The sequence below is a fragment of the Chanos chanos genome, chromosome 3 (genome assembly GCF_902362185.1).
Source record: "Chanos chanos chromosome 3, fChaCha1.1, whole genome shotgun sequence".
Taxonomy (NCBI): domain Eukaryota; kingdom Metazoa; phylum Chordata; class Actinopteri; order Gonorynchiformes; family Chanidae; genus Chanos; species Chanos chanos.
The window spans coordinates 51,913,364-51,925,275 of record NC_044497.1 but is presented as its reverse complement, the minus strand read 5'-3'; the positions used below and the strand labels follow the sequence as shown (position 1 = coordinate 51,925,275).

Below are 11,912 nucleotides of genomic sequence, written 5' to 3'. Positions count from 1 at the left end.
AAGTACACAAACTAAACTAAATCCATTAAATGCCCACCAACAATGACCTGTTCTTGTGGATTCCTGAGAAAACCGCATCGGTTTAACAACTCGTTGTTATAAATCTGTAAAGTTGTTTTTTTTTTTTTGTTTTTTTTTTTAACTGGGTACTTTTCGGACCGACGAATTCATGGGGCAGGTATGCTAATTGAAATACCTACAGTGGTTTCTCACAGCGTTTTAACATTTGAGTTCCCTCATCTGAAACGAAGCCCCGCACACATGTGGGCCATATGTCAAAGCCTTTTTTTATTAGGGGCAATGTGTGTGCAATGCACTGAGGGAAACGTGCACAGGGAGCTTTTGGAGTGTGGTGACCAGGTGCTCCAAGCCTGTGCAGAAAGTCTGGGCTCACCACGAGTGCTAAACACATCAGCACTAAAGCAACAGCGATTTTTTTTTTTTTTTTTTTTTTTTTTTTTAGAAGCTGTAGGATAGCTTGAGTGAATGATTTATTTTTTTTTTTCAGGTAGAGATTAGGACCGAAACAAGATGACACGTTTTACATCCGCAAGTCCCCGAGAGCCATTTCACAGAGAAAGCGTACATGATTTCAGAACCTGGGAGGGAGAGAATTTTCGATGGTAATAAGAATTACAGCAGATATTTTCAAAGATTCGGGGAGAAATTTCCAGTGCTTTGAATATTTTACAGAAAGGAGAGGTCCCCTGGTAATGTCTAATTGGTTCCAGGAGATCTGCTATGAATAAGACTACTTTCAGAAACTTAGGCACAAACAAGCTGGGCTGACAATCCAAAAGTTTCCTGCTGCACACGCAAAAGAAACTCTAAACATACAAACCAACCACGTACCCAGCACAATATCAGGTAAGGTTCCCATTATCTCTAGACAAAGAATCAAAGGTAGGGGGAAGGAAATAAGCTGTACCCTGTCTTGTGAAAACATTTAGCCTTTGTAGGATTCGCATGCATGTCTGTGTGAGTGACTTTGTGCGTGTGTGTGTGTGTGTGTGTGAGTGCGTGTGTGTGACTCAGCAAAGAAAAGTGAGGAGAAACCTGCGGGGCGTTTGCGTGTACTTACTGTATGGGTCGTCTTTGCTTTTGGTCCCATTGACTTTGCCATTTTTATCAATCCTGAGAAAGAACTTCTGGAAGGAAAAGAGTTTCCTCTTGCGTACATCTCCCTGGAGATGGCTGTAGCTACGCACATGCCGCCCCACAACCACAGAGGAGTTGGCGGTACGGGGCGTTCGCGGGGTCCTTTGGGCATCATCGTGACAGGCGACGGGCAGCGAGCAGAGGAGTAACACCAGCAGGAGAGAGAGGCAGGAGAGATGAAACCAGGCTGAAGCACCCTTAGTCACTTTCCATTTGCACATTGTACTAGAGCTGGGAAGACTGGGAAGAGCCTCACAGAAAGGTACATACTGGAGAACTGGAAGGGAGAAGTGGTGAGGCCAGGAGACAGACCCCCAAGCCGCCGTTGCAAATGCTGCTGCTGCTGCCGCTGCCGCTGCTTCTGCTGCTTCTGCTGCTTCTGCTGCTTCCTATTCTGGATCTGGTTCCCCTCGTGTCCGAAAGGAATGTGTCAACATCCATAATTCAAAACACCTCGGCGGGGGGAACAGCTTCACCTCTCACCCTCTCCTTCTCTCTCCCGCATGAAATCCACTGAGAAAGTTATCGTACCCCTCTGAAGATGGGGAAATCAAGAAGAGAAACAAAAAAAAATGTTCTTTCAACAGTAATAATAGTAATTAAAAAAAACAAAAAACCCTATATATATATATGTATGTCAAAACGGCCAAAATGTAACAACAGCAAATCTGTTCTTGATGAAAATGAGAATCCACAGTGGGAGAAGTCATGTAATCCCTGCTGTTCACTGCTCTTTCTGACTCTTCAGTCTCTCTCTCTCTCTCTCTCTCTCTCTCTACTCTGAAGCAGTTTCACTTAGAGACCAAGCCTCACAGTGTGTCTCTGTCGCAATCTCTCTTTCTCTCTCTCTCTCTCTCTCACTCTCACTCTATTTAAGAGTATGTTTCTTTTCCCTACTTCGTCCTGTTCTCGGCTGAAGCACGGTGTGGATTCCGAGGTGGAGTGGTTCTCCTCCTCTGAAATGACTGAGCACTGCCACTCTTCTCACCTTATTTATCTGCTGCAGGGTCCCAGATGTAATCTCTTTAGCTAATAGGCAGTCTATGAAAAGCAGTTGGCTTTGAAGATCTGAGTGTGTGCGTGCGTGTGTGTCTGTGTGTGTGTGTGTGTGTGTGTGTGTGTGTGTGGTGTGTGTGTGTGTATGTGTGTGTGTTTTGCTTGCGTGTGTGTGTGTGTGTGTGTGTGTGTGTGTGAGTGTGTCAGAATGAGAGGGAAAGAGAGTGGTGCATTTTTTTCCCTCCTCCTATCTGTTTCGTTCTCTTTTCTTCCAATTCTTCTCTCTCTCTCTCTCTCTCTCTCTGTCTCTCTGTCTCTCACTCACTCTCTCTCTCTCTCTCTCTCTCTCTACCAGTCCCTCCCACTCTGCTCCCTCCCATTCAGCCACAAGTGTTGCCAACAACAGGTCTCACTCTCTCTCCCTCACACAAACTCTCTTGAAGCTAGGTGGACCAGATTGGGACGAGATCTGAATGTTGTCACAGGTGTCTGGGGCTGATTGCTCTTCATGTACTCATTTTGTCTTTGCTTTATCATCAACACGGTATTAATGTAATAAAGCATCTCTGGTTCTTTTTATAGATATGTAATAATACTTTTCATGGGGTTTTTTTTTTCACGTTGAAAATAACCAAAGAAGCCTCAGTCAAGGCTTCGGAAAAAAAAAAGGAAAAGAAAACGAAAATAATGTTCACCTTTCATGTCAGAGAATTTTACTCCGTGAAAAGAATCTGACGTTCATGTCTGGTTGGTTTGTTGTTTAATTTCCTTTTCACATTGTCAGACAAAATGCATATCTCCGGTCTTTTCCCTCTTGATGTTTACCTACAGTATCAAACATGTTCATCTGTTTTGGTGGTTAAGGGCAATCGAGTTAAAGCGCTGCAGAGGAAATGTCATTTATATGGCAAATGGAGGTTTTTCTCCGTATGCGGCGGTAGCTCTTCACTCTGAAGTGCTCTGGAAGTTTCTTTTTTTCTGTTTTTTTTTTTATTTATTTACGTATTTTTTTGTTAAAGCATCACCCACCATGGAATATGTGATTAATCTGAGAATGTGGGCAATGTTAATACTTTAGGCATGTTAAAGCTGTTGTGATTCATAGCGTTCTATGTTTTATAATTGTAAAACCACTCTTTTTTCGGTTTGTCCTGGGGAGTCTTCGGACTTCAGTCTTTTGTCATTCTAGTGAGCATTGCGTAACTGCTGTACCTGCATTAGATACTGGCTAATCTGTCTCTTGCGTCACAGGGTCTACTGGAATCTCTATCATTCACCCAAACTGAGGAGAACTCCCAAACCAGGGGAGACATGAGCTTGTATGGGGCTGGGGGAGGGGCCGCTAGAAGACCAGGGAAGGGGAACATCTGTTACCTACCCCAAAAAAAAAAAAAGCACTGATTTCAACGGCACACACCGACAAAACAACTTACTTTAACAGCCATATATCATTAAGAGTTGTCAGTCGGATTGGAATACGTCTGTACATATACCTCACACTCTACATAGATCTAATTGTTCTCAAATGAAGTATGAAAAATATTGATACAGTTATAATTCCGTTCTTCTTTATAGGATAGTTTTCAGCTGCAGACCAAAAAAAAAAAAAAAAAGGATTGCACTTGTGCCTGATAAAGTGAAAACAGAACTTCACTGGGTCCCTCTAGTGACAGGAGCAACAAAGGAGACCCAAAACGTCCAGAAGCTGATCCATTTCGGCAGAACTTTACAAAGAACTCACTATTTTAAGACACATGACCGAATCTCTGTCTCTGTCATCCTTTAAGACCTGTCTACCAACCTATAGCTCTACAGTAAGGTCCAATTTACAATCCAGACCAGAGCAATGTCCAGGAGGTCAAATGTGTTGTCTCAGCATTTCATTTCTTGTCCATCTAACACCCCAATCTTATCGGGGCACTTCCTCTGTTAGACATTTCCTGCCAACAGCCAATAGCTGACAAAACAAATAAGAACTCTGGCCAGAGGGACAAACGTGATTGATTTTTAAGGTTTTGAACCTGTTCCAACAATTGATTTTTCACTGCTGTGCCACTGTTGTTTAATTATTATTTGCATTTGGAGCTAGTAAAAAGTAACTTCGTCAAACGATGATCTTCAAGTTTTTGTTGTTGTTGTTGTTGCTGTTTTCTTTTTGATGAAATTAAGATTGTTGTGTAATCATCACCTTGATGACCCTAACAATCATTCAACAAGGTGAGTTTAGTAATTTGTTGCATGTATTAAATACAGATGATGATGATGATGATAATCATGATAATAATAATAATGATAATAATAATAATCAGACCAAGAAAGTCCAAGAGACTGTGGAGTGCTTTTCAGAGAGATAACATATCTATTGGAGATTTGTGAAAGGGGAGACTATGAGACAGCCAAAGGACTTTTCCCGGCCAGATTTCGCCACTGAATGTCCTGCAGTGTTTCGCATTGTGTTGAGCCTCATGGGAGATAGCCAAAAGAGCCTGAGAAAACTATAAAACAGCACTATTTAACGGAATTCAATCTGTCCCACTAGATTTGAATCACTAACTTACATGTCTGAGTGTAGATTCTATCTGACTAATGAGAGGCCCGAATCCGTCTCTGTTACTTCAAAGGGGCTGAAATTCTACCTTTCTTGAAGCACAGGACTTTAGCTTGGGCTCTCTGTCAGGTGTTTCACTGTTCAAGGTGAAAGAGAGTTTTTCAGAGCGCAACCTCCCACGGACTCCCCACCCCCCCCCCCCCCCCACCCCCCCTCCCCTCACCCCCCCTGCCCCACCGTTGCAGTCAGGTTTTGAAGGAAAACAGAGATAAATACGTCCACCATGTTAGAGGGCTACATTATTTTTCTTATCCTTCCTCTAACCATGTACTTGTCAAATTCTTAACTTTTATAAATATGACCCATAAATGTAGTTCTGAATTCAAGTTTCAATTTTATTTAGAGCCCAGTATCACTGTTTACAGTCTCAAAGGGCTTTACAGGCCATAGCAGTCAAAATCAAAACAGGACGGCACCCCTTGACTTAATCCTCATGGCGGGCAAGAAAAATGGGAAAATGGGAGAAATTTTGAGAGGGACCACAGAGAGAGGAGACCCCTTCTTGGCCAGACAGGTGTGCAATAGGTGCCGACCCAGCGGGCAGTTACAGAATTGTCTATTCTTTATGATTTGTTTACATTTATGTTCAAATCATAGGTTTCAGATTGTGTTTAGAATAAAAAAAAAAAATAAACAAAATGGGGATGACACAGGCAATCTGTTGTTGCACCGAAATAAGAGTGATACCACTTTCTAGGCACCAGTCCATAGTTTATCAAACAACTAGGACTCCCCTGATACAATTAGGGGTTGCAGCTTTAATGGGGGGTTGGGGGGTTGTATGGTTAAGACTTCCTGTACTAGTGGAATTCTATTTTAAATCAATACAGTGAAGGAGATTGGGTATTCAAATCAGTTTGGAAACAGAGTGTAGGAAACTCATCAAGTTTAATATCTTGGAACGTAGTAGATTAAGATGAGGTCATAAAGGTTCTAATTTTATATTGAAGGAAAGTGTGAATGCACAGTCTCATATACATCTGTTTCACAGTCATCAGCCATAGACATATGTAGGACAGACATCCGTGATGCAAAAAAGAAAAAAATATATAATAAAGAAAAAAGTAAAAAAAAAAAAAAAGCAAATGTTATTCTAGTAAGGCAGAAAACTGGTACGTATTAAGCTTTAAAAGGTAGTAATCCAATATTTTGTGTTTAAAGGGTGTATAAATCATGTACAATAAATTAACTGGCATTGACAGACAGCAGTTGTGGTGAGGAAGGTTTCAACAGAGACCCCCGAACACCTCAACGCATGTTCACTCTTTTTCACCCTGTGAGAGACATAGACTTACATTATTACCAATGATTAACTGTGCCATGAGTTTTCATAGATTTAAAATTGATCACTTTGACTCCTTCTGAGTTCATTTAATTCCTCAAAGTGATCTGTACCTCCCTGACCAAAGTGTTGGTTACCTGACCCTGAAATATTCATAGGGTAAATGTTCATCAATGGTAAATAATGTATTGGACGCATTAGTTCTGGTTTCGGGGAAAGCAACAGGCAAATGAATAAAAGCCACCTAATAACTACCTCATACCCGAATCATCTGCAGCCTATATTAACTGAAACACATGTACACACACACACACATGCAGACAAAGATACACATGCAATCATACATTTTCATTGTTTTTTTTTTAAACAAAAACTAACCAACTAACTAACTAACTAACTAACTAAATCTGCCAGTTATGCTCTGGGTAAGCACCCTGTGAGTACAGTCAAAGGAAGGTCAGCCGTTAGAGGGAACATTTTTTCATTTTTCACAAGCTTCAGTATATGACTGACATTCTGACCACGTGAAACTGAAAGCTATTCCCAGTTTATTTTCACAAAAAAACCCCCCAAAACAATAAAATATCATGACTGAAAAGTTCTGATCTTAAATCATTAGATTTGTTTGTAGGAGACAGAAAAAAATATGCTGAGCTGTGCAATGTTATAATGTTCTTAATTTTGTCAATCCAGTGGAAACATGTCCAACCCGATGCCTGCTGCTGCAGTACAAAAATGTCTTGTGAGCGTTTCCCTACATTTTGGGGTAGGCCGATAAATCCAGTTTAGCTGTGGGTGGGTGGGTGGGTGCACACTCTGATATTAATCATTTTGTTAGCATCATGTGTGTATCTTCACATCCCTGATAGATTTTTCTCAGGTGTTCTGCTGTTGAGTGAAAGATGTGAACTGTAAGTAGAGGATGTGAGGAAATGAAGTCCAGGTGGCTTTGAGTGGGAAGAATCCTGAGGCGATTAGGACAAAACACTCCCAGGCCCTTTCTGAATGAGGGAATCTCCTTCATGTCAGGTTCAACTAACACAAAACAAAGAAAAGTGCCGAAATAAACCAATCAGGTTCGATGTTCCTAATCTGTGTGGTGAATTCAACCCTGAGCGAGCAGTAGAAACTGTACTGTCCGCCACGATGCATGTAACACTGTACATCTTCTTGTCATTACAGCTCTGACTAAACTGATAAATAAATGAATAAAACCAGAACTGTGTCTCCTTTGACAACGACAACAACAACAACAGCAACAGCAACAAAAAAAACATGTCTCTCTGGTTATGACATCTTTACTTCCAGCTATCATTTTCGCATGGCTCTCCTTTTGCTATTACATCTTCGAATGGTATGTAGGGAAAACGGTTTGAGTCATTTGGAGGTCACCAGTAGTAGAGCCAAGCGGTGACACCTCTAGCTAATTGTCAAGATGACATTGGAACCACCTTTGCCCTCCCCAGTGGAGAGGGTGAACCTGTGTATCACTCTTGAACCGGTGTCAGGATGTGAAATATCACTCGATCAGTGACAGATCTGGGTTACTGGGTGTCATCAGAGTCAATAGCGGCAGTTTCTTTTTCAGCTATTAAGGAGTAGCGGAAAAACTACGCACAGACGCTCTGCAAATTTTATTCTACAAACAATTTAATTGCGGAAACTAGATAGTCGAACTATCAGTTATTTTGTTAAATATTGTATCTATATGTATTAGTATCTCAGATCTAAGAAGTTGAACATTTGACTTACAAGTGTAATAACAAACCTTTTTAGCCTCAGGGCTAGTGTATACTGTCACTACCATGTGTGTTTTTCCAGTCTTGTTGCACACCAACTCAACCTATCAGGTGGGGTTTCCAGTTTCCATTCACAAAGATCAAATACACAGCAACACTAGGCTGAAGCTTAAAAAAAAACAAAAAAACCTCTTTGTTATCAGGAGTCCCAGACAGATATTCAATTTCATATCTGTAGTCCTCTTAAACTTGTCATTCACCACTATAAATTCTGCACTAAAGTTGGAGAAAAGGTGAAATCTCACAGGTCTATTTTCTGTGAAATAGGGTAAAAAAAAAAAAGAAAAGAAAAAAAAACCAGTTTAAAAATACTCTTGAAGGTCTTTTCATCATGATAAGCAGTTTCAGCACACCTACCATTACACCGTTTTTACCTCATTGAAGAAGAACAGACAATGAGGCTGAAAGGTAATGTCTGGAAACCAGAGCAAATGAATCTAACAAAAGAACTTTGGGGCTCTGATGTGGTCAAACATCTCAGTTTCAAACAATAGTCCTTCAGCTTACAACCAAGCCCCTGTCTGTCTGCACTCCTGAGTCAGGGATTGAGTGGAGACAGTTCTACCGTCTGATGAGTAAAATTGCAAATATTTCAAAACAAGAAAAACATTTTTTTTTTCTCTCCCTAGAGAAGCCAGTACAGAGCAGCTGCTCTGTTGTCATACAATAACCACCACAATATTTGAACTAAAACCTTATATTATTGCACTTAAAAAAAAAAAATCTACAGTGAACCATTTCAGAGCAGATAAATATGTTTTTTCCCCTATTAGATGCAAAAGGCAGACAATGTACATATAGTTTATTTTAAACTATATCAGATTTGATCTTCCAAGTTAACTGAAACAACAAATAAACATGCTTGGATTGACTGGAATAAAACCCTTAACTGTATTACTTTATGGCAAACAGAACATAAGTGGTTGAATACTGGCCCACATTTGCGTCAGTTGCTGCGTCCTCACTTTTTAAATTCAACTTTCCGTGTAGGATGACATAACATATTAAATTACTCACAGTGTGGACGTCAAGATTGTCAACATTTTGCCAGCAGACCAGTTAGTGGTGTTCTCCTTTAGTTTCAGGCAGGCGTTTGTGCTCATATCTCATTAGCAGTACATTCAAAAGGAACCAGTTTTTACAACTGTGACACTAAGATCAGCTGTCTTTACCACCAACATACCCGTCAGCTTACTTCTATGTTCTCCTGTTGCCAAACTCTGTTTGAAGAGGTGCAAAAAGTAAAATACCCTGTGAGCTGTTTTGGGGGGGGGGGGGGGGTGAGGTGGAGTGGGGTGTGGTGTTACATTGCTACTTTACCACAAGGGTCATGGTGAAACCCAATCTGATGTTATAGCATTTCATGTTCAATTCCCTAAAATAGTTTTTTTTTTTTACCTTCACTATCTCTGCTTTTGTTTGAACGTCAAATGAATGACTTTATCTTTTTCTTCTCTTTCCGTCTTACGGCGTGTGCAGACGGTAGCACTTACCGTCCACAAAAACGATACAGAAAACAAAAATAAATCTATTAATCTGACCCTATTTAATATTGTATATGTATTAAATTAAAATATCGTGAGGAGGAAGGGTCACCCATATGGTCTTATATATCCTTTGATACTCATATGAATGCAACATGTCAGTTTTTCAGTGGCATACACACACACACACACACGCACATATGACTGAGGAATGGCTGGAATTGGAGAAGGGAAATGAGCCGTTGCTGTGAAGTGCGCAGTGGGTGTGAGGGACACACCCACACACACGTGTCATTTGCTAATGCAGCTTGTTTTATTATTTGTTCATTTTCTGATGTGGGAGAAGGGAGTGCTTCAATTAGTCATTAGGAAACGTCAAAAAGGATACCAGAACACACGCTGCAGTCTAAATAACACCACCGGACATACACGCCAAGCTTTCACCGCGTGCTTGGTTTCCTCTGTTCCTGAAACTTGAAAGGAAAAACCTGACTTGATTTACTTTAAGCTGTAAAGCTGACTGTGTGACTGAGGGTATACACTGCGTTAAAGCTGTGATTCATGCCAGCTAACTGGGTGTGTAAGTGACAGACTGCCAAGCCTAAGGCTTCAGTCATCACTATCACCTAGCTCAGAGGACTGTATGTCCCGGTCTCCAAAAAAAAAGGTCCCTCTAACCCAGACTACACATGTCAGCATGGCCGCTCATGGCACGGGCCACAGTGCCAGGAACATGTTAGTGAAATTTCATTTACGTGAATGCTCCATAGCTAAATACGATACAAACCCGATGACAATACAATCATTAGAGTAATTTTATTATTATCTAAAATGAAATACCTAACTTATTGTCCAGCAATTATACTATATCTATTACTATACCATACCATACCATACCATACTATACTATACTATGCTATACTATACTATGTCTAATCACTATATGTATATAATTACGTAGATGTTGTTGAATAAATGTAAACCTATACGTGGGTGGTGTTACTGTGTTAACTTGTATGTGACCTGGATTTACCCTGTCTGAAATCTATCTTTGTGTCATGGATTTGAGGTAATGTAGGCTGTAATCACTTCAGGAAAGATTAGAAGACGGAAACACGTCACACACACTCACCATCACGAGGTTAAACAGGAGACTCATTCTGGAAACTGAACACCTTAAAACAACCAGACTATCGCAAAGTCATGCAATATTGATGCCGATGACGAAGTAGACAGAACAGGTGAGTCAGCAAGTCTCTTACCGTTATCGAGTCAAAAACCGGACCAATTATGAGAAAACGTTGCCTGATGCTCCTTATAAAGTCTAAGTGACATGTCCCAGGAATCTTTGTTTAATTATATCCGCATTAGCAGTCATTTGTGTTCCCTTTGTGACTAAGCGCCCATGTTGTAACCTCTACCGTCTTAGTCATGTGCTCACATCCAGGTATTGCATAACTCCTGCAATTAGGATTTTGTTACCACTAAAACAAAGTGTTGTTTTAGCTTTGAAAGTGTGTGAGCAAACATAAAAAGCGGCTGTAAATTTTTATGACTCTTTTTGTAACTGCCTACTCAGGCTCTGAGTATGATTTACACGTTACACCCTTGCAAACAGAACTGTTTAGGGCTGTTCTTAACAAGAATGAGCTTTTTCAGCACTTTCTGGGAATTTTCATTATACATTATTATTAGGACTAATTTAGTAGATGTGGTATTTCAGTGGTTTTTCATGTTTTCATCCTTAGTTCAGTTATTAGCCAACATAAACTTTCATTTGAATGGCTTTGCTTGGAATAATTACAATTACAATTTGGCATTTAGCGGACGCTTTCAAACCAAAACGGCTTACAATTAGTGCATCAGTAATTACAAGGCATGCTCACACATCTGTACAGAATGTGGGGTAAGGGTTTCAATTAACAATGTATTTTGCTATGTATATTTTTTATATATAAAACATACAAGTTGTGTAACATAACCCTAAAGCAACACATCTGTGTAGGGAAAATATTGGAATTATGGGAAATAAATGAATAAATGTAACACACAGTCACAGGCATGTCACACTATATAATGCCAGCCAGGATTCCTCTCATGCTTTAGTAGTATTGCATCTTACTGTGTACATCTTTTGCTTTTCAGTATGAAACTGCAAAGACTTGACCAGCAAAGCAAGGGGGGAGAGAGAGAGAGAGAGAGAGAGAGAGAGAGAGAGAGAGAGAGAGAGAGAGAGAAAGAGAGAGAGAGAGAGAGCAGATTTAAGATTTAAACCAGCTTTTGTTTTGTGTTTTTAATAGGGTTAACTTCTACCTTGTCAGCCCTAGTTGTGAGAATTTGTTGTAGATGACTCCATTCTACTATAGCTGAATTTGGCCTTGAGGATGTATGAGATGTTTCTGGAAACCGGAAGAAGTTTTGTCAGTGAAATAGCTTAGACCTCCTGCTGTGCTAATAAACAGGCCTGACCTGCTTAGGAAAACTGTCACATTTTCATGGACAATAAAATGGCTGAAACATTCCCAATGGATCATGCCCAAGATTTAACTGCACATGGTGACTCTAAAGTGCTACAAAGTGATGGG

At 40.3% G+C, this 11,912-nt stretch overlaps 1 protein-coding gene across 1 annotated transcript in view; it reads right to left on the bottom strand.

Annotated features, from left to right (window-relative positions):
* Positions 1-1,388, bottom strand: part of fgf10a (fibroblast growth factor 10a) — a 17,251-nt gene extending 15,863 nt beyond the window's left edge. The window contains exon 1 of the mRNA XM_030769685.1: positions 1,082-1,388. Coding sequence (XP_030625545.1) covers positions 1,082-1,379 — 298 coding nt within the window. The 5' untranslated portion in view covers positions 1,380-1,388. The remainder of the gene's footprint in view (positions 1-1,081) is intronic.
* Between the last annotated feature and the right edge of the window lie 10,524 nt (positions 1,389-11,912).